Here is a 19249-nt window from a genome sequence, read left to right as displayed (position 1 = left end):
GGACGGCCCCTTCATATTCCAACACGACTGCGCACCAGTGCACAAAGCAAGGTCCATAAAGACATGGATGAGCGAGTTTGGTCTGGAGGAACTTGAGTGGCCTGCACGGAGTCCTGATCCCGACCCAATCGAACACCTTTGGGATGAATTAGAGCGGAGACTGCGAGCAAAGCCAGGCCTTCTCATCCAACATCTGTGCCTGACCTCATAAATGCGCTTCTACAAGAATGGTCAAAAATTCCCATGAACACACCCCTAAACCTTGTGGACTAGGGGTGTAACGATAAACCAAATCCACGGTTCAGTTCAGACCTCGATTTTTGAACCATGGTTCGGGTTCACACCTCGGGTTTGTTTGAGGTCCCGGTGAGGGTTGGGGGGGATAATTATTAATTTATTAAGGCAGGCGACCCAAAACTTTTGGCAAAAAAGTGTACATTATATTGTCAAATCCTGCTCTGCCTGCCGACCAGGAACTGGAACCTCTTCTCCTGTCAGTCTTCACCAGTGACTCTAAATAATTAAATGACCTGGTGGTGATACTTGTCTTCTACACCTTCCCTCCATCTCTTCCCTCTCCTCAGACGGACCTGACCTTTGTGGGCTGTGTGGGCATGTTGGACCCCCCCAGGAAAGAGGTTCTTAGTGCAGTCCGAATGTGTCGGCAGGCTGGCATAAGAGTCATCATGATCACAGGTAAGCTTGCACACACACGCAACCACGCGCACGGCTAAATGTACACTATATTTGCACAAAAGCACATGCTTAGTACGTTAACTCACACAGATACAGTATCCTCTCTGAATACACCAGATAACTGTAAGACAATAACAGTAGAGACTGTATGATCTGCATCATGCAGAGGGACGAAGGGTTTGTTGATCTGGGAGCGCTCAGCAGAGATGCTCACAAGTCTCTGAGTTAGAGTCCAAGTCAAGTCTCAAGTCTCTGAGCTAGAGTCCAAGTCAAGTCTCAAGTCTCTGAGCTAGAGTCCAAGTCAAGTCTCAAGTCTCTGAGCTAGAGTCCAAGTCAAGTCTCAAGTCTCTGAGCTAGAGTCCAAGTCAAGGCTCACGTCTCTGAGCTAGAGTCCAAGTCAAGGCTCAAGTCTCTGAGCTAGAGTCCAAGTCAAGGCTCACGTCTCTGAGCAAGAGTCCAAGTCAAGTCTCAAGTCTCTGAGCTAGAGTCCAAGTCAAGTCTCAAGTCTCTGAGCTAGAGTCCAAGTCAAGGCTCACGTCTCTGAGCTAGAGTCCAAGTCAAGGCTCACGTCTCTGAGCTAGAGTCCAAGTCAAGTCTCAAGTCACTGAGCTAGAGTCCAAGTCAAGGCTCAAGTCTCTCGTGGTTATAATGAATGTTGTATCTGCTGCTGCGTTCAATCCAGGTTGCTTATAAAACTGCAGAGCTATAAGGAATTCTGTAACTGTAACCTGTTTTTTAACAGAGCACAACCAAGTAACGTGCAATGCAACTAATGAAAGCTTATTAACTACTGTAAGTCACCAGACTCTCAAACCAGTGTAGCCTAATGTTAACTAAATAAAACTGTAACGTTACATGATTAACAATGAACCTGTAACCTGTTTGCAGCCACGATGGCAGCCAGCAGGGTGTAAATAATTACGTTAATTGACCACCACAAGTTTGGCAAGTAAATAAACGCTCATTTATTTAAATGTTTAGATAAATGTTATCTAAATGTTTTTACTGGATTGGATCATCTGGACCTTTGACAACGTAACAAGACTGTTTTTGTTGGAATATAATCGATCGGTGGATTAAGTTACTGTGAGGCTTCACAGGTGAGTCGCGTCACTTTTGCTTGTACTGTCTGGTCTGACAGAGGCGCTGATTGGACCCGCTGTGGTGATTGTATCTTGAAATGGTTTGCATTGGTCGAATCACAAGGATTTTAGCTTTCAAACGGTGGATCATATGAGCATGAAGTTGACATAGCAGCTGTGTGCACAGACCAATCGCTGCTGCCAGGACCTGACGGGCCGTGGGAGTGTTAAGAGGTTAATCATTACCATTTCAAGACCACAAGAAATTTGAGGTTGTGATATATTGTTACTTAGATGTATGAAATGGGCTGAACTCGGATGTAGTTTTTGTCTCTTTCTTTAGCTGTGATTACATATGGTCAAACCAATACGAGCATTAATCTCACACTTCATCCCTCTTCATCTTCAATTTTCCAGGTGACAACAAAGGGACGGCCCTGTCCATCTGTCGCAGGGTGGGCATCATCACAGAGCAGGAAGAGGAGCATGAGGGCGCAGGGCTCATCGGGGGCCTGACGGGGCGGGAGTTTGATGAGCTGCCCCCTCACATGCAACGCCAGGCCTGCAGGACGGTACGCTGCTTCGCCCGGGTGGAGCCGGCGCACAAGAGCCGTATAGTGGAGTATCTGCAGAGCTTGAACGACATCACTGCTATGGTGAGAAGACCGCCCGCGTGCTTGAAGCAGTATCATAGTTCTGTTTATACTCAGTATTCACCATATAGAGCCCCGCCCACTCAACCTGGTTGCATTCAAATGCGATTTTGTGACAAATTCTGCTTCAAACTCTGGCAGAGAGAGGAAGTGTGAAGTGTTCAAACACAATCAGAAGTGCTCCGCTATTCGTGGCACACTCCTATGATGTCACTAAATTCATGCACGGTTTCAGACAGGTGATGGGGTGAACGACGCGCCAGCTTTGAAGAAAGCGGAGATCGGCATTGCGATGGGCAGCGGCACGGCGGTGGCCAAGTCAGCCTCTGAGATGATCCTGGCTGATGACAACTTCTCCACCATCGTGGCTGCAGTGGAGGAGGGCAGAGCCATTTACAACAACATGAAACAGTTCATCAGATACCTGATATCGTCCAACATAGGAGAGGTGGTCTGGTTAGTGAATGAGCTGCTATAAGTGGATGCAGAAGATTTTGTCTAAAAGCTTAAGGAACGTCAGGTGTCGGGGCTCCGTTAGCTCAGCGTACAAGTCCTTAATGCAGCGGCCTTGGTTCGAATCCAGCCTGCGGTCCCAGCCTGTTTTCTCCCTGATCTCTCTCCCTCTTTCCTCTCACTATCCCCTGTCCTGTCAAATAAAAATGCAAATAAAAGTCAAGTGGTGTACTACAGTTATAGAAATATTGTCTAAGACTGATAGAGACATTTCTCACTGTTGTCTTCTCTTCCATCTGTCCATGCTACCTACTCAGTATTTTCTTGACAGCCGCACTGGGCATGCCTGAAGCGCTGATCCCAGTCCAGCTGCTATGGGTCAACTTGGTCACTGACGGTTTCCCAGCAACAGCTCTGGGCTTCAACCCTCCAGACCTGGACATCATGTCCCGCCCTCCCCGCTCCCCCAAAGAGCCTCTGATCTCCAGTTGGTTGTTCTGTCGCTACCTCATCATCGGATGTGAGTCATGAGCCCGGGTCTGAATCCTACCACATGCAGAACAAATATCTACATTATTTATTCAGTGTAAGAGCCTATTATGTCCTGCTGCACAGAATCTACAGGTTACAAACCAAAGTGCTCCTTACCCCCCCACTGCAGGTTATGTGGGAGCAGCCACTGTCGGAGCTGCTGCCTGGTGGTTTATGGCAGCCCACGACGGACCCAAACTTTCCTTCTATCAACTGGTAAAACACTCAATCACTACACCTCTTTGATGCGTGTCACGATCTGTGGCCCCATATTATACACTGTAGCTGTTCATACAAGAGTTCAATTTCAGTGTTTCTACAATAGGAGGCAGGAGAAAATATTAATAAAATAAGCCTTTAAAATGATAATTAATAATAATTCAGTAATATTGAGTAAATGAAAATGAGGACATACAGGATATAACGGTGGCATACAGGGCTTGTAAAGTGAGGTGTAGTGTGACAGCAGGCAGCTGTTTTCAGGACAAAGCTCTGTCTGCCAAACACCTGGGGCCTCAGTTGTAACTGCACAAAAAAGGGCTTGAAATGTGCGTGCGCCACTTTGTAAGAATAAATTAGGATTTATTAAAAACAATTTGAGGAGAGAATGCGTGTGAACAGTTTGGAGAAGGGAAATTGGTGATGCAGATGGTGAGGTAGTGAGTTGAAGTTAGGTTGTATAAGGATGCCTCTCTCGCTTTTCATTTACCTTAATATCAAAGTATAGAGCTATGTTATTATTTGTATTAATCTAATACTGTGCATATTTAAGTAGTAAGTATGATTTTAGTTGTTATAGTGTTTTTGTAAAATGACTGCAGAGAGACCTGGCACATCTTCACCACCTGCACATATGGGTTGTGTAAATTTGCAAAGTCTGAAAATAAAGCTAGAGACTTTTCACACAATCACTACACTCCATCCTCATCATCTTAACATGATGCAGGCCAAGCTTAACAAAACCGACATAATGTTCACCTGTCAAACCTCCACCTTCAAGTGATATGTCAGGTTGGGGCAGACCACTGACTGACGCGATTATTTTGGCGTGATGTGACGTACTCAGTCTGACTGCTGTTAACATAAATACTGCGTAACGCTGCATGATGGCTGTGCTGGCAGCACAAATATTTCCTGGCCCATGTTAATGACTGGCTAATATGCCAATTTGGATTCCCTAGAACCGTGGTCTTGTGCTGTTCTGGGTCCAGCATTAGACAGACCAATCTGACGGAATGCCATACTGGTAAAAGTACAAGTAGACTACCACTCACTGGGGTTTTTGGCAGCTGGCTGTTGGTAGCGTGCGTTAGCTAACAGGTGTGTGTTTGATATGATCAACAATATTTAAGGTAACCTTTCTGCCTAAAGTTCCTTTTATAATAATATAATTGTGTTAAACTCATGTTAAACATGTTAAACTTTCTTGTTTTTACCCTGACCCTGGTATGCTTAATGAGGAGCTGGATACCCTGTTGTGCCAGACAGATTTTGCTTTAACAAAGGAGTTTTAATGTAGTCATTTAGTCCTAGAGATACTTTAAAAATAATCTCTTTTAAACAGTAATATGTTTATTTTCTATAATAGTTTTGGGGGAGAATTTAAAGAAGTTTGTTGTCATTGGAGGTAGATCTAAGTCCAATTTATTATACCTTAAGGTTAAGTGTGTAAGTTGTAGTGACATCTAGTGGTGAGGTTTGCAAATTGTAGCAAATTGCTCACTCACCACTCCTCCCCCCTTTCCAAGCACTAGAATAGCAACGGTGGCCGACACAGGACAAAAAGTGTCGTCATCTGAGACAGTAAAGAGTAGCCAGTCAAGAAATGAGGTTTCTTTAGATAAATATATTAAGAAATTATATTTACTTAATTATGCCCTGCGATGGCCTTGTGACCTGTCCAGCCCCCCGCGACCCTGTACGCAGGAGAAGCGGTTGACGATAGATGAATGGATGGATTTACTTAATTATTCAGTAAAACCATATGGTATTGCAAAAATTATTGTTACTTGTTCATCAAACAACAGCCGCTAAATACATAAATAAATAAATGAAGTCATACTGTAGTGTAATACATTATTTTACATCCTGGGAGGGTCAATGTAAGCCTCACTGTTTCTGCACCGCAGTCCATTATAGACCACATAATACATGAAGTTTACAAAGGCATTGTCGGGTGAGGATCAAGGCTCCTCTCGCTTTGTTTAATTAGTTTAAAACTGCAAATTTTACCAAAATGTCATTTTACTTTTTTGAAATGCTATAGAAACACAAAATTGCCATAACTTTAGCTTGTGGTAAAATAGTCCAACTTTTTTAATGGGCATTTATCCTGTCAATTATCAGATTACACATTAGTGTGCACAGTAGCAAAGCAATATCCTACAAACAAATGTGTTTTTTTTAATTCAAATTCTGAAAGAAAGCACTATTTGTCACTTGACAGGCACACTATCTTGTTATCGTAACGCCGTTAGCAGTTAAAATGAATACGTGTTAAACGGGAAGTTTAGCTGATTTATCTGAGCTTTCATACTGTAAGCTATGGACAATAATATGATCAGCTGATTTTCCAATAAACGTAAGCTGCACTTTTTTCTGTCCCGACTTCTTCTGGCTTCATCGTGTTTTCGCTTCTTTGAAGACAAAAATTCACACTCGGTTCGTGCTAAATAATGTGCGCTCCTCCATTTGTCCAAATTTCACTTCGCGTCTTACTTCTAATAAACCAGATGACTACTCACAGACATGTACTGTATATTATTAATATTATTTCCCCTTCTTCTACTTTGTACGTATTCAACGTACTGACGAGCGTCTACACTGCCGGAATTATACAACAAGAAGAATAACAACGTGGTGACGAAACGCGCTCTGTAGAATCGTTAACCCATTTTCAGCTACTGTAGAAACGTGGCTACGTAACATGGCGACCTCCATGTAAGGGGGACCCGCAGTTATGTAGAAAGAAATGACCCTTTCTAATGTAATAGAAATATAACTGTTCATTATGTAAGGTCTTTATACACCACTGAGAACAAATCCTTTATTGCATTTCTGTCTAATTATTACACACCGAACCTTTAAAATTTTCCCGAATTATGGATTTAAGCTGTTGAAATTCAAGAAATGTATTATTGCTAATTTCAGTTTTTGTGCCACTAAATCCTGGGATGGAATAAAGTTACAGTCGTGGATGACATGCTATAGATGTCTTATCCCTTTATCGTACCATAGTGGGGAATTTAGCGTTACTTATTTTGCAGGATGTCAGGATTGTTCCAGATTGGAGTAAATCTGCTGCCAGGGAAGTGTTTATGTTAATGCTTTTAAAGCAGGTATGATGTTTGATACTGGAGCTGATGAATGGCATATTGGAAATTAAAATTTCCTTACAGAATGTTTGTTCTATGTACATCCATGAGTGGGCCGGTGTAGAGAGCTGCATTGGGATGCGGAACACAAATCGCGCGGGAGCGGGCGGTTAAAAAATATACTGCGGGTCCCGCTGTAGGATGGATGGAGTCAACAAATGAAGTTGAAAAGAAGATTAAAAAGAGCACATGCGAATGCTCACGTGAACGTACTTCACTGGCCTGACATGTACGGCGATCTCGGGTACGGGAGCCGGACCCCCTGACGAGGGAGCTAAACCCCGTGGCCAATGACGTCAGTCGCCAGTATGGAAGTGAGGTTTACTCACTGCACAGCCTCGCTGGTTTCCGTCACACGGACGTTTAGCATAGCCCAAACATTTGTGTCCTTTTTTTACTCTGCATGTCACAATGTTTGCTGGAGTGGAAAACAGTCCCGTGCGGGTCTCTAGTCCAATGGGCTCTGATTATCCATTTTAAGATATATAGTAGTTCGTTGGCCAGGAAGTAATAAAACAGATTTTTTTAGTTCTAAACCACCTCACTCTTTTGCTGTTTGCAGTGATTTGAGGCTGATTGTGCACACATTTAAAGGTGAACTGTGATTTATTAAGGTGTGCGCATGCACGGTTTTAAAAATCTGAATTGTTTTTGCCACACGCCACTTTTGTTTACTGTGCGCATGTACACTTTAAGTGGGGATCCTACCCACTGTTTTATAAATGAGGCCCCTGGAAAAAGCAGATCTGAAAAGAGAGAGAGAAAAAGAGGAGTGAATATTTGACCAATAATTAATGCTAATGTTGCTCTGTTTCAGCTGGACGTGTAAATAATAATCATATCAACTTTATGTACAGTGTGTTCCACAACCCCCCAAAAGTCTGTTATTAGGTGACAATCTCAAAGCTAAATACAGTGACAGAAGGGGAGGTCAATACAGAACTGTGTATTGTGAATGTGTGAATTGTGACCAATATATGTGCTGAGTGGGACATTTTACATGTAATACATACATTTATCAGTGATTTCTGTTGGACAAGTTACTAATAGAGAAATCACCTCCAACATAATTTAGAATTTTCTTGTTACCTAATGCCAAACAAAAGGATGACATCATTTGAATTATTTTCCTAGGTAAGAAAGTGAGACAGGTGAGTAGGAAGTTGGCCAGATGATATTTAACATGTTTGTTTCCTCCACAGTCTCACTACCTGCAGTGCCGTGAAGGCCATGTCGAGTTTTCTGGTGTGCAGTGTTCAGTCTTTGAGTCCCCTTATCCCATGACTATGGCCCTGTCCGTGCTGGTTACCATAGAGATGTGTAACGCCTTAAACAGGTAGGAACAAAGCGTGCCTGTCCCATGTGATTGTTTATACTTCATAATTTGGTGTAAAACTCCATGGAGGTTTGTGAAGGCTGTAGATCTGGGATGAAATGAAGTTATTTTTTAAAGTGGCGAAGAATACAGTAAAAATAACCTTCTTCTTCTCCTGTGCCTTGTCCAGTCTTTCAGAGAACCAGTCTCTGCTGAAAATGCCTCCCTGGTCAAACCCCTGGCTGGTGGGGGCCATCTGTCTGTCCATGGCCCTACACTTCCTCATTCTATATGTAGACCCACTGCCGGTAAGCATGCATCTAAAAGACTCTAAACCCTAAACCCAACATGGAGTCGGCCATTTTGGATTTAATGGTTTTTGTAATTTTTGGAGATTTACACACTTTGTACTTGAACAAACTCCTCCTAGGGATTCAATCCGATCAACTTAAAAATTTCGCTGTGCAGTCTAAACCCACAGATGATTAAAAGTTATTCAAACGGTTATTACAAGTCGACCTGTTTGCCCATGGCGTGTAATCCAAAATTGGTGATTCGCCATGAAAGAGGAAGTTGTTATAATATCAGTACACATGCTCACATCTACACCAAATTTGATAAGTATAACAATAAAAAAGTCTCGCGCTGAACACATCCATATACCAATATTCACTCAAAGTCATAGCGCCACCTGCTGGCCACAGGAAATGACACGTTTTACGCTTTAATACTCTTACGCAGGTTGGACATATAAACTTCAAAACTGTCCCAGAAAACCCTTAACACATCGATTAAGCCATGATGTAAAACTAGTGAGTTTTCGGTTAATGGCAGTGGTGTGGCAGTGACATGGCGGCGAAGTCCCACGCTTCGCCATGACACAGGAAGTTGTTGTAACTTCACTGTACATGCTCAGATCTGTACCAACTTTTACACGTTTAATACAAGTCCTGCCCTGAACTTTAACAAACTCCTCCTAGAGAATTAGTCCGACCAACTTCAGATTTTCCCTGTCTACTCTAAAGCCATTGACGATTAAAAGTTGTACAAATGGTGAGTTTTCGTGGAACGGCGTGCACGTTGCATGGTATCCAAAATCGCTGATTCTCCATGAAATGGGAAGTTGTTGTACCTTGACTGTACATGCTCAGATCTGTACCAAACTTGACATGTCTCATAAGAGACCTGGTCTAAACACATTTACGTGCCAGCTTTAATTTTCCTTGTATTTGCAAAACAGAAACATGATGTTTCTTTTCATATTTACGATGAGTTCACTTAACAACTGCCTCTGTGAAGTCAAAAATTGGATGTCAAATAATTTCCTCCTTCTGAACTCAGACAAAACAGAGATCCTGCTCATTGGGTCCCAGCAAATGGCAACGCAAATACTGCTATCTGCTGGTTCCCTAGTAAATCACATTAAATCTGTTGCAAAGAATCTTGATCTCTGGTTTGATAGTAGTTTAGGTTTTGAGCAGCACACCACAAAGCTTGTTCAATCATGTTTTTATCCCATACGCATGTCCCATACGCACCAGCACGTACCTTGAGATCCTCGGGCAGAGGTCTGCTGTCTGTTCCAGAGTCTCTACTGAAAACTAAAGGGGACAGAGCGTTTGCTGTCAGGGCCCCGAGGCTCTGGAACAGCCTGCCACAGGAAATCAGGTCGACTGAGTCAGTGAACTCTTTTAAGTCAATGGGTTGTGTCGCTATGACGGCTGGCGCGCTGTGAACACTTGGTGATTGATCCCTCTGGCTGGATAAATTTTATGCGTGATCTGTGCACTACTGCAGCTGGTGGCTCTCCACAGCGCCACGCAACTTTCTAAATTCTTCCATCTCACGGAGACAAAAAGTCAGGTCGAAACCAAATTGGCTGTATTGGCATGAATGTTAATATAACAGTATTCCAAAGCTTCAAGGAAAATACACAAAAAAACATTCAATTCATATAGTTCATCGAATAAATAAAATAAAATAATTTTATTTCTATACATTGGATTAGGGCTGACCCCTTATAGTCGAAGATTCGATGCTTCGATGGGCGGAGCCTGATTCAACTGTCCAAGCTTCGCAGCGAAACAAGGATCATACCATTTTTGTGATATGGGGGTGCTCAACGTCTGATTTTACATAGAACTACCAGTTTTCTCCCAATAAGTTAATATACAGCCTATTACAATATATATTTTAACATTTAATGCTGTAAATAAATGTAAAAAGAATAAAACTTTCTATAAATGTTTCTAAAGTGCGTGAATAAATCCAAAATTGTAACCCTAACCCCGGGTCGTCAGTGCGCATGTGTAGGCGTAGCGTGTAGTGGTGGCTGTAGAGGAACACTTGCTGAAGAGACGGAGCCCCAGCTTTGCTGGTGTTGTGCCGAGTTGTTCGCACCTCGCGGGACTTTCAGAGAATTTATCACCGTTGATGAACCACACAAAAAATATTTTATCGTTTTTAAATAGCTGGCTACTTGAAATAGACCCGCGAGGAACAGCGACGTGCATGCAGTTGTCGGCAGCACGGCAAAAACTCTGCACAAGACCGGTGAATGACAGTCGAGAGAGAGAGAGAGAGAAAAGGGTCTTCAAAAAGCCTAATTTTAATATTCATGCTGTTTGAAATGAACTGTTGGATAGTTTGTGCGAAAGGAATTAAAGGCCTGTCCCGTATGGATGCCTGTCCCAAATAGACAAGATCAATTCAGTGATTTTAGCAAATATAATCAAAGTTTTACATTACTATTATGTTAGCAATAATAATAATATGACTAATAATAATAATCGTAGCATCGGGTGTCGAGCAGGAACATGGGGATAGCAGCCACAGATGCAGACTCTACAGCTCCAAGTACCATAACTCCAATTTTATCTGAGTTAAATATCAGAAAATTATAGGTCATCCAGGGCCACTCCAGATGGTGTATACTCTTCTGCTGAAGCCGTTCTTTTGTTGATTTACTTCTGTGCTTTGGGTCGTTGTCATGTTGCATGACCCATCTTCTGTTGAGCCTCAATTGGTAGACAGATGGCCTTATATTCTCCTGCAAAATGTCTTTATAAACTTTGGAATAAATGTTTCTGTCGATGATAGCAACCCTTCCAGGCCCTGAGGCAGTGAAGCAGCCCCAAACCATGATTCCCCCTCCACCATACTTCACAGTTGGGATTATGGTTTTCATGTCGGTGTGCTGTGCCTTTTTTCCTACACACATAGGGTTGTGTGTTCCTTCCAACTCAACTTTGGTTTCATCTGTCCACAGAATATTTTGCCAGTAGTGCTGCGGAACATCCAGGTGCTCTTTTGCAAATTTCAGACATGCACCAATGGTTTTTTTTGAGACAGCAATGGCTTCTTCTGTGTTGTACTCTCATGAACTCCATTCTTGTTGAATGGATTACTTATCGTAGAGTCATCAACACGAGATGTTAGCATGTTCCAGTGATTTCTGTAGGTCTTCAGCTGACACTCTAGGATCCTTCGTCACCGCATTCTGCACTGTGCTCGTACAGTCATCTTTGCAGGAAGGCAATTCCTAGGGAGAGTAGCAACAGTGCTGAACTTTTGTAACTCAACGTAACGTAAAACTTATAGAAAAAAACTTATAGAAACAGTGATGCATGCACTAGTACTGTAATACTGTAACTAGTAACTTATAACAATTTCTGAGTAACTTGCTCAACACTGGTAGCAGCTAGGGCTGGGTAATAAAACAATAATGGTAATTATCGCAATATATCGTCAATAAATATTTGCTTTAATTCATTTAAATCACAAACAAATTAGCACCTAATTTTTTTATTAAAATATTTATTTTGTTGAAAATAAGAGGCCTGAAAAAAGATTAACTAATCATATTTGCTGAAAAAGATAATAGTTTTGAATGTTCTACCTCAGACTTGTGAAGTGATCCGCTGTTTGGCATCAAGTGTTTGTCACATTCTGACCATAAAGAAAAGTTTAACCACATAATTAACATCTGGTTTCTTCAATTCTTCAAAATCTGCCTTAATAATGATTTGACATATATCGTGATAATTATCGATATCGAATGATATGAAATGTTTTTATCGTGATAACATTTTTGGCCTTATCGCCCAGCCCTATTCATTCAACAGCTGCCTGCCTTGGCGAACAGGGAGAACACGTCTGGTGTGTGCTCACCACAGACAGTCCGGTACTGCATTTCCGAGTTCTGCCTTTTTCGTTCCATCAACATTATGTTATCAGTGAACTTCTAGATAATTGATTATTGACATTTGTGAATCGATTCAGAATCGTCCAAGTCCGCATCGCAATGCATCTCAGAATCAATTATTTTCCACACCCTACTAATCAACACCTCCCATCACGTCTCATTGATTGGACTCCAGGTTGGCTGACTCCTGACTCCAAATAACTTTTGGAGACTTCATTAGCCTAGGGGTTCACATACTTTTTCCACCCTGCACTGTGGGGAAAAAAAACATATAATTTTTTGTGGGGTATTACTTTAAACAGACTTTAAACAGACTGTGTTTATCTATTGTTGTGACTTAGATGATCAGATTGTGTTTTATGACCAATTTAAAGACACTGGTTATAAAACATAAATTCCAAAGGGTTCAAATTCTTTTTCCTGCGACTGTATAAGAGGATTGGTCCGAGCATAGATCCTCGTGGAACTCCATGATTAACTTTGGCGTGCATGGAGGATTCATCGTTAACATGTACAAACTGAGATATATCTGATAAACAGGACTTAAACCAGCTTAGAGCAGTTTCTTTGATGCCAATTAAATGTTCAAGTCTCTGTAATAGAATCTGATGGTCAATGGTATCAAGTGCAAGTACAAAGACAAGACCTTTGTCTGATGCAATTAGTCATTTTTCATTTTGTCTCTGTGCTATGACGCACTCTAAAACCTGACTGGAAATACTCAAATAAACTATTGCTATGTTGAAAGTCACACAGGACTGTGGTACATAGTGTAAAGGATTTTATGGGTATTATGAACAGCTTTCAGGTCATGATAGGGTCTATTGCTGAGCTTGAGTAAGCCAAAGGTGACAGCAGTAGGTCAAACTCTGTCTCTCCTCTCTGTCTGCTTGTCAACTGAATGACGCAGCTGAGCTGATAATGATGCACTGTTATATATTTTTTTGGTAACCTAAGGTCGAGATTATCTTTATTTTGTTTCATTACAGACAGACTGACTGGCTCTTTGTACAAAGTGTTGAATGTGGCTTTAAGGACACAAAACGTGTCTTGATTTGAACCAATAACCAATAGAATCAGAATGCTGAACATAGTTCATTGAGATTTAAGTGCAACTTCCCTCAGTGTACAATGAATTAAAGATGAAAAGGTAAAGAAAAAGTAAAATAATTGACAGAAACTCACACATACTGGTAAAACTGGTATCGGCAGAAGTTGCACAGTCAATGTATCAATAATATTGCACTCACTTATGATGATGCTGATAAAAACAACAACTCACACATATATAAATAAACTACACTGAACAAAATTATAAACGCAACATGTCTGTGAAGATTCTCAGTCATCCAGGTCATAGTTGCCCTTGACTTTAACCTTCGTATAAACTCAACACTTTTGTTTTTGTCCCCATGCATCATGAGCTGAACTCAAAGATCCAAGACTTTCTCTAGTTAGTGTTAGTGTTAGTGAGCACATCTCCTTTGGCGAAATAATCCATCCACCTCACAGGTGTGGCATATCAAGATGCTGATCAGACAGCATGGGTATCGCACAGGTGTGCCTTAGGCTGGCCACAATAAAAGGCCTTAGGCTGGCCACAATAAAAGGCCACTCGAAAATGTGCAGTTTCACTGGGGCGTCCGGAAACCAGTCAGTATGTGGTGTGACCACCATTTGCCTCACGCAGTGCAACACATCTCCATTGCATAGAGTTGATCAGGTTGTTGATTGTAGCCTGTGGAGTGTTGGTCCACTCCTCTTCAACGGCTGTGCGAAGTTGCAGTCGGGTCGAGACCCCGATGAGGACGACGAGCGTGCAGATGAGCTTCCCTGAGACGGTTCCTGACAGTTTGTACAGAAATTGTTTGGTTATGCAAACCGATTGTTGCAGCAGCTGTCTGGGTGGCTGGTCTCAGATGATCTTGGAGGTGAAGATGCTGGATGTGGAGGTCCTGGGCTGGTGTGGTTACACACTCTGCAGTTGTGAGGCCGGTTGGATGTACTGCCAAATTCTCTGAAATGCCTTTGCGACATCTGTGGCATTGTGCTGTGTGATGGAACTGCACATTTTGGAGTGGCCTTTTATTGTGGCCAGCCTAAGGCCTTTTATTGTGGCCAGCCTAAGGCACACCTGTGCAATATCCATGCTGTCTGATCAGCATCTTGATATGCCACACCTGTGAGGTGGATGGATTATCTCGGTAAAGGAGAAGTGTTCACTGACACAGATTTTTACAAATTTTGTGAACAATATTTGAGAGAAATAGGCCTTTTTTTGTGCAGAGAGAAAGTCTTAGATCTTTGAGTTCAGCTCATGATGAAGGGGGGGCAAAAACAAAAGTGTTGTGTTTATAATTTGGTTAAGTGTGCATATAATAACAGACTTACACATTTGCATTGAGGGATGAACAATAACTAGAATTATTTGGACACTTCTGTAGGTCTAGGAATTCTAAACTAAAAATACTAAAACAAAAACTCAGTACATTTGTGTTTTTGCTTTGCATGACTGATCCAATGAGGAAAGCCAAATGTGAGAGTCTGCCTCATCGTTTTTAAAGTCGTTTTCACCTGTCTGCACTAAAATGCTACTTCTGAGTTTTAAAACCAAAACTGGGTCTACATTTACAATTCTACATTTTAGGTGTTCGAATTTACCATTTTAGTCTGGACAGAAGGTGCAAACATAGCAGAAGGTCTGCATTTTAAATGAAATGGTATTTATGTGGATGTAGCCTAAGAGGCAGGTTGATGGTTTAGATGAAGAAATCATCACTGACACTCTATCCAGGGCTTAAATATCTGCCCTCCCTCTGTCTGTATCTTCAGGTGATTTTCCAGATACGCCCTCTGTCGTGGCCTCAGTGGGTGGTGGTGTTGAAGATGTCACTTCCTGTCATCTTGATGGACGAGGCTCTGAAGTTCCTGGCCCGCAACTACATCGAGCCGGGAAGCCAGATCCAGGTCAGAAGACATGGCTGACTGCGAGGGTATTTGTATGTCAAAGTGTTCTGTCTCTAATCTCTAACCTTTTCATTTGTTGAAATCCATTTTTTTAAAAGTCACTGGAGGAGGAAGAGGAGCTGCAGAGGACAGGGGCTAGTGTGGGACTGGTCGGTGCCATGATGACAAGGCTGCGTCTGACAGTTAAGGGTGTGTCCTGGTCGTTTGTCCTGATCTCTGCACCACTGCTGATCTGGATCTTCAGTCTGGACTCTGACATCACCAACATCTTCTGGGAGTGATAGGAGAGAGAGAGGATCGGTGGACTGCAGTCTGTGGAAGCAGTGAAAAAATTGAAAGAAGAAAGAGAAAAGCAAAAAACTGGTGGACTAAAATGCATAGGACTGGGGGATGTTGATGATGTTGATGTGTAAGGGTAAGGCAAGGTGAGAGAGGAAAAGAGATGCTAAAATACAAGAATGGATGTCGATTAGCCAACAGACAATCAGAGAACAACAAATAAGAAAGGCAGTTTTAGACCATTTCTCCTTCAATACTAAAAGGTGCTATGTGTCGCTCATTTGTATCCTGTAGCTTATTACACTGTACTTGTATGATCCTTCCCTTTTCACAGATCTACAGATGTTGATGTTGGTCAGTTTGTTGGTCCGGAGTTAAATACGTCTCTGACAAGATACCGCTGAAGCTCTACTTGATGCTAACATAGCATTCTCACCTGCTAACCTTTCTAACAACACTAAAGCTGATGATACACAGGGCAACTTTTTGAGCAATCGTGCAGGGCAACGTTGTCGTCAATGGTAATGAGTTCAAAACATAGTCGGACTTGCCACTAGCAACATTGCCCAGCAACATTGCTCAAAAAGTTGCCCCGTGTATCATCAGCTTAAAGGTTACATGATAAACATTAGCATGTTAGCATGCTATATTCCGTTATTGTAGCTGTAGCAGTTAACATTTGGATCTCAACTGTTCTGGTTTGGCACAGGATACATTTATTTTCCAAAGAGACATTTCCCTCTCAGATTGTTGACTTTTTCAGAGACCAGGATCAGGTTGCACCAGCTATTGATAAAAACCTTCAATAGTTTTGCGTGTAATGTCCTTCTTAAGTTTTTAGTAATACTAGCTAGCTTTAAACTAGTTGCTTCCTAAATCAGGTTGCACCACTGGAAATGCCATAAATAGTAAAGTATTTAGTAAGAACTACTTTTTGTAGTGTAGCTCATTTGTCTCCACTTGGTAAAGACTCTGTCCCACATTTAATGCGTTCACATGCGTCACGGCTTGTTGATGATTTATTCATGGTAGAAAGCCACACATAGCACCCTTTAGATGAAAATGAGTGGTGCAGGATCAAACACACATAAACCAACATTACATCCACACAGCAGTTCACCGGTAACAATTGGTGGTAAGTAACAGGTGACGAGGCCAGATAACTAGATGTACAGTAGAATCCCCCAGATGGCCACTGCAACAGTCTTTATGCTGCAATACAAAACTATTCTGTCACATTACTGTTAGATCTTTCTTGCAGATACTGTAAACAAGCATTTCAGCTGTGCAGGCAGACTGTTAGCAGACCGGGACCGAGTGCACGTCACACAGTTCTGACATGTTTCAAAGCTGAAGATCAGCACACGTCTGTACTGTGACCATCTGACTCTGCAAATACACGTGTAATCCTTCTGTCTGGGGGGCGATGCGTACAGCTGGGGGTCTGCAGGGTTCACATGTACAGTTCTTCATAGCATTTGAGTCCCTTAGACGTTCCCTCTGATCGAGCTACAGTTCAGCTTCCTTCGTCGTCTGTCCTGTTGATTGTTACTGACACTGAAAGCTCTCCAGCTTGACTTGGTCAGGCTTCTGCTGCTTCTTTAGACATGCTGAAGCTTTATAGTATAACCGAAGCCTGCACACCAGGAGGAATGAGTTCAGACTGTTTGAACAGTTTAGACATGTTGTTATATTATTTAAATTCATGGTTAAACGGTAGAGGTTGTGTGTACTTCCAGGTGCAGTCAGCATCTAAATTATGTGACTGCTACATGTATGTAAGCTAAATGGATTCACGTTTCTTTATTTTAGGGCTTTAAATAAACTGTATTAGTTAATTTCTCTCACTACATAAGTCCGGCTCAGCACACTATTGTTTCTTTTAGTTGCTTCTTCTTTCTCCCCATGCCATGTTTACCAAATAATCTGCCTCTGTTTAGTTTAAATGCTTTCACATTCAGGATTACACTTCGACAACCAGTGCTTTTAGCAAAGCTGTAATACACAGATTCCAAATGATCTCTGACAGTAAGCCTGACAGTGAGCAAGTGTTTCTTTTAAATGGGTTTTTTGTGCGGGTCAGTGACCGGTGATGCCATTCTGACATCTCACTCTGTTTGCCATTGAACACTTTTTTTATTTTATTTATGTAGTTAGGGGTCCAAGCAGTGAGCTTATAGTATCAGAGTATAGTGACAGAGTATTAGGGCCACCGTGTGAGATTTAGAAGAAAAAAAGTCAAAATATTTGGAGATTTTGAGATGAAGTCATATTTTTATGAGGGAAAAAAAAAGCCATGACATGAAGAGACAAAAGTCACTATATGTAGAGCGCCTGTTTATGCTTGCAAAAGGTTCGTGTTTGGTCACTTTGTTCTGAGTTAGCAGAGCATTTACACTGTGGATTCTGGCTGCCTGACTCCTAAAATCTGAACTTTGCTCTTGTAATATTAAAATGTTTTTGTGTAAAATTATGACTGTGACCCATAAAATGTGTTTCTACTTATTTTAGACCATTTCACTCAAAATATTATGGCATTTTCTGACTTTCAACCTCCTAGAATTTTGACTTTATTCTTGCAATTTACATTTTTTTTTCTCCCAAAATTCAGACCTTATTCTTATAATATATTTGCTATTTTATTCTCAAAGTGTCGGATTTCTCCCCGTAATAGTTGGTCATAGGTTCTTTATGATACCTTTTAATAAATTGCTTTAAAATAAATTTTGTCTTAGTCACTACTTCTCCTTGTTAATTATCCAAAACCATAGAAGAAGTTCTTGCTGCCCACCCTTCTGCCTCTTTTGTCTTAGTTTTTTATTTTAGTTCAATTTTCAGTCCTAAATGTTTCTCATGTGATTGCTCGGAAATTGCAAAAAAAATATTTTACCATAAAGGCAGAAAACACGTGGATGCGCCTCGTACTGTTTATTATTATTATTTATTCATATTTTATTGTTCCTTAACTGTGTATTATGTCATGACAGTCCAGCTCTGATAAATGTACCAACTTTCTTTACAGTTTTTATTCTGTATTTTAACAGTAAGTGGAATTGAGGGTTTATTTGGTTCCCGACTGTCGCAAAAACTGAAAGTTTCACTGACTGGCTTGTTTAAGTAGTGAATAATTTCATAATTGGAGAAACTGTTTTCAAATGTGTTCCTCTTTCTTTATTTCCACCCTCTTATTCCCTCACCACTAAGCAACCAACAACATTTCCACTGAAGCTAAATGAGGGAGCACTATTTTGTATTTTATTTTAAACGTTTTCCACGTTGATGCTACTGTTGAAAAGCGTGTTGTCGTTGGAAGTGATGTTACAGGATGAAACAAAAAATATGAAATGGCTCAGACTTCAAGTGTGCTGTGCTTATTTGACACATTACAGAAGCAACACGATAAACTGCAAAATAATGTTTGCTGCTGTTTTTACTTTCATTCACATGTCATGCGTAGTTTACCGTCATTGCAGGAATTTAAAACAGCAGCAGAATCAGAATTAGATTTTTTTGACATGTTTTTTTACACAAACAAGGAATTTGTTTTGGCGTCTAGGTGCGCAACAACAATAAACATCATCACAGTTAAAACTCTTTTATAAAACAGTTTAGAAACGTACTGTAGCTGGCCACATGACGGGGCCAGTGAGCAGGCCTCCAGTAAATCAGGGCTGATACTGGTGTCGGGTGAAAAA

The 19249-nt window shown here is 41.3% G+C and overlaps 1 protein-coding gene across 3 annotated transcripts in view; it reads left to right on the top strand.

Moving 5' to 3' along the window:
* si:dkey-28b4.8 (sarcoplasmic/endoplasmic reticulum calcium ATPase 2) overlaps positions 1–18027 on the top strand; it is a 71005-nt gene extending 52978 nt beyond the window's left edge. For all 3 annotated transcript variants that reach the window (XM_046046593.1, XM_046046592.1, XM_046046591.1), the window contains exons 16-24: positions 585–696; positions 2196–2434; positions 2667–2887; positions 3202–3404; positions 3546–3631; positions 7992–8125; positions 8295–8412; positions 15141–15275; positions 15374–18027. In XM_046046593.1, the coding sequence (XP_045902549.1) occupies positions 585–696; positions 2196–2434; positions 2667–2887; positions 3202–3404; positions 3546–3631; positions 7992–8125; positions 8295–8412; positions 15141–15275; positions 15374–15556 (1431 nt within the window). In that variant the 3' untranslated portion in view covers positions 15557–18027. The remainder of the gene's footprint in view (positions 1–584; positions 697–2195; positions 2435–2666; positions 2888–3201; positions 3405–3545; positions 3632–7991; positions 8126–8294; positions 8413–15140; positions 15276–15373) is intronic.
* Positions 18028–19249: the final 1222 nt, after the last annotated feature.

Source organism: Micropterus dolomieu, linkage group LG04 (genome assembly GCF_021292245.1).
Source record: "Micropterus dolomieu isolate WLL.071019.BEF.003 ecotype Adirondacks linkage group LG04, ASM2129224v1, whole genome shotgun sequence".
Taxonomy (NCBI): Eukaryota; Metazoa; Chordata; class Actinopteri; order Centrarchiformes; family Centrarchidae; genus Micropterus; species Micropterus dolomieu.
Note: the sequence above shows the minus strand (reverse complement) of the source record. Positions and strands in the feature narration are given on the sequence as shown.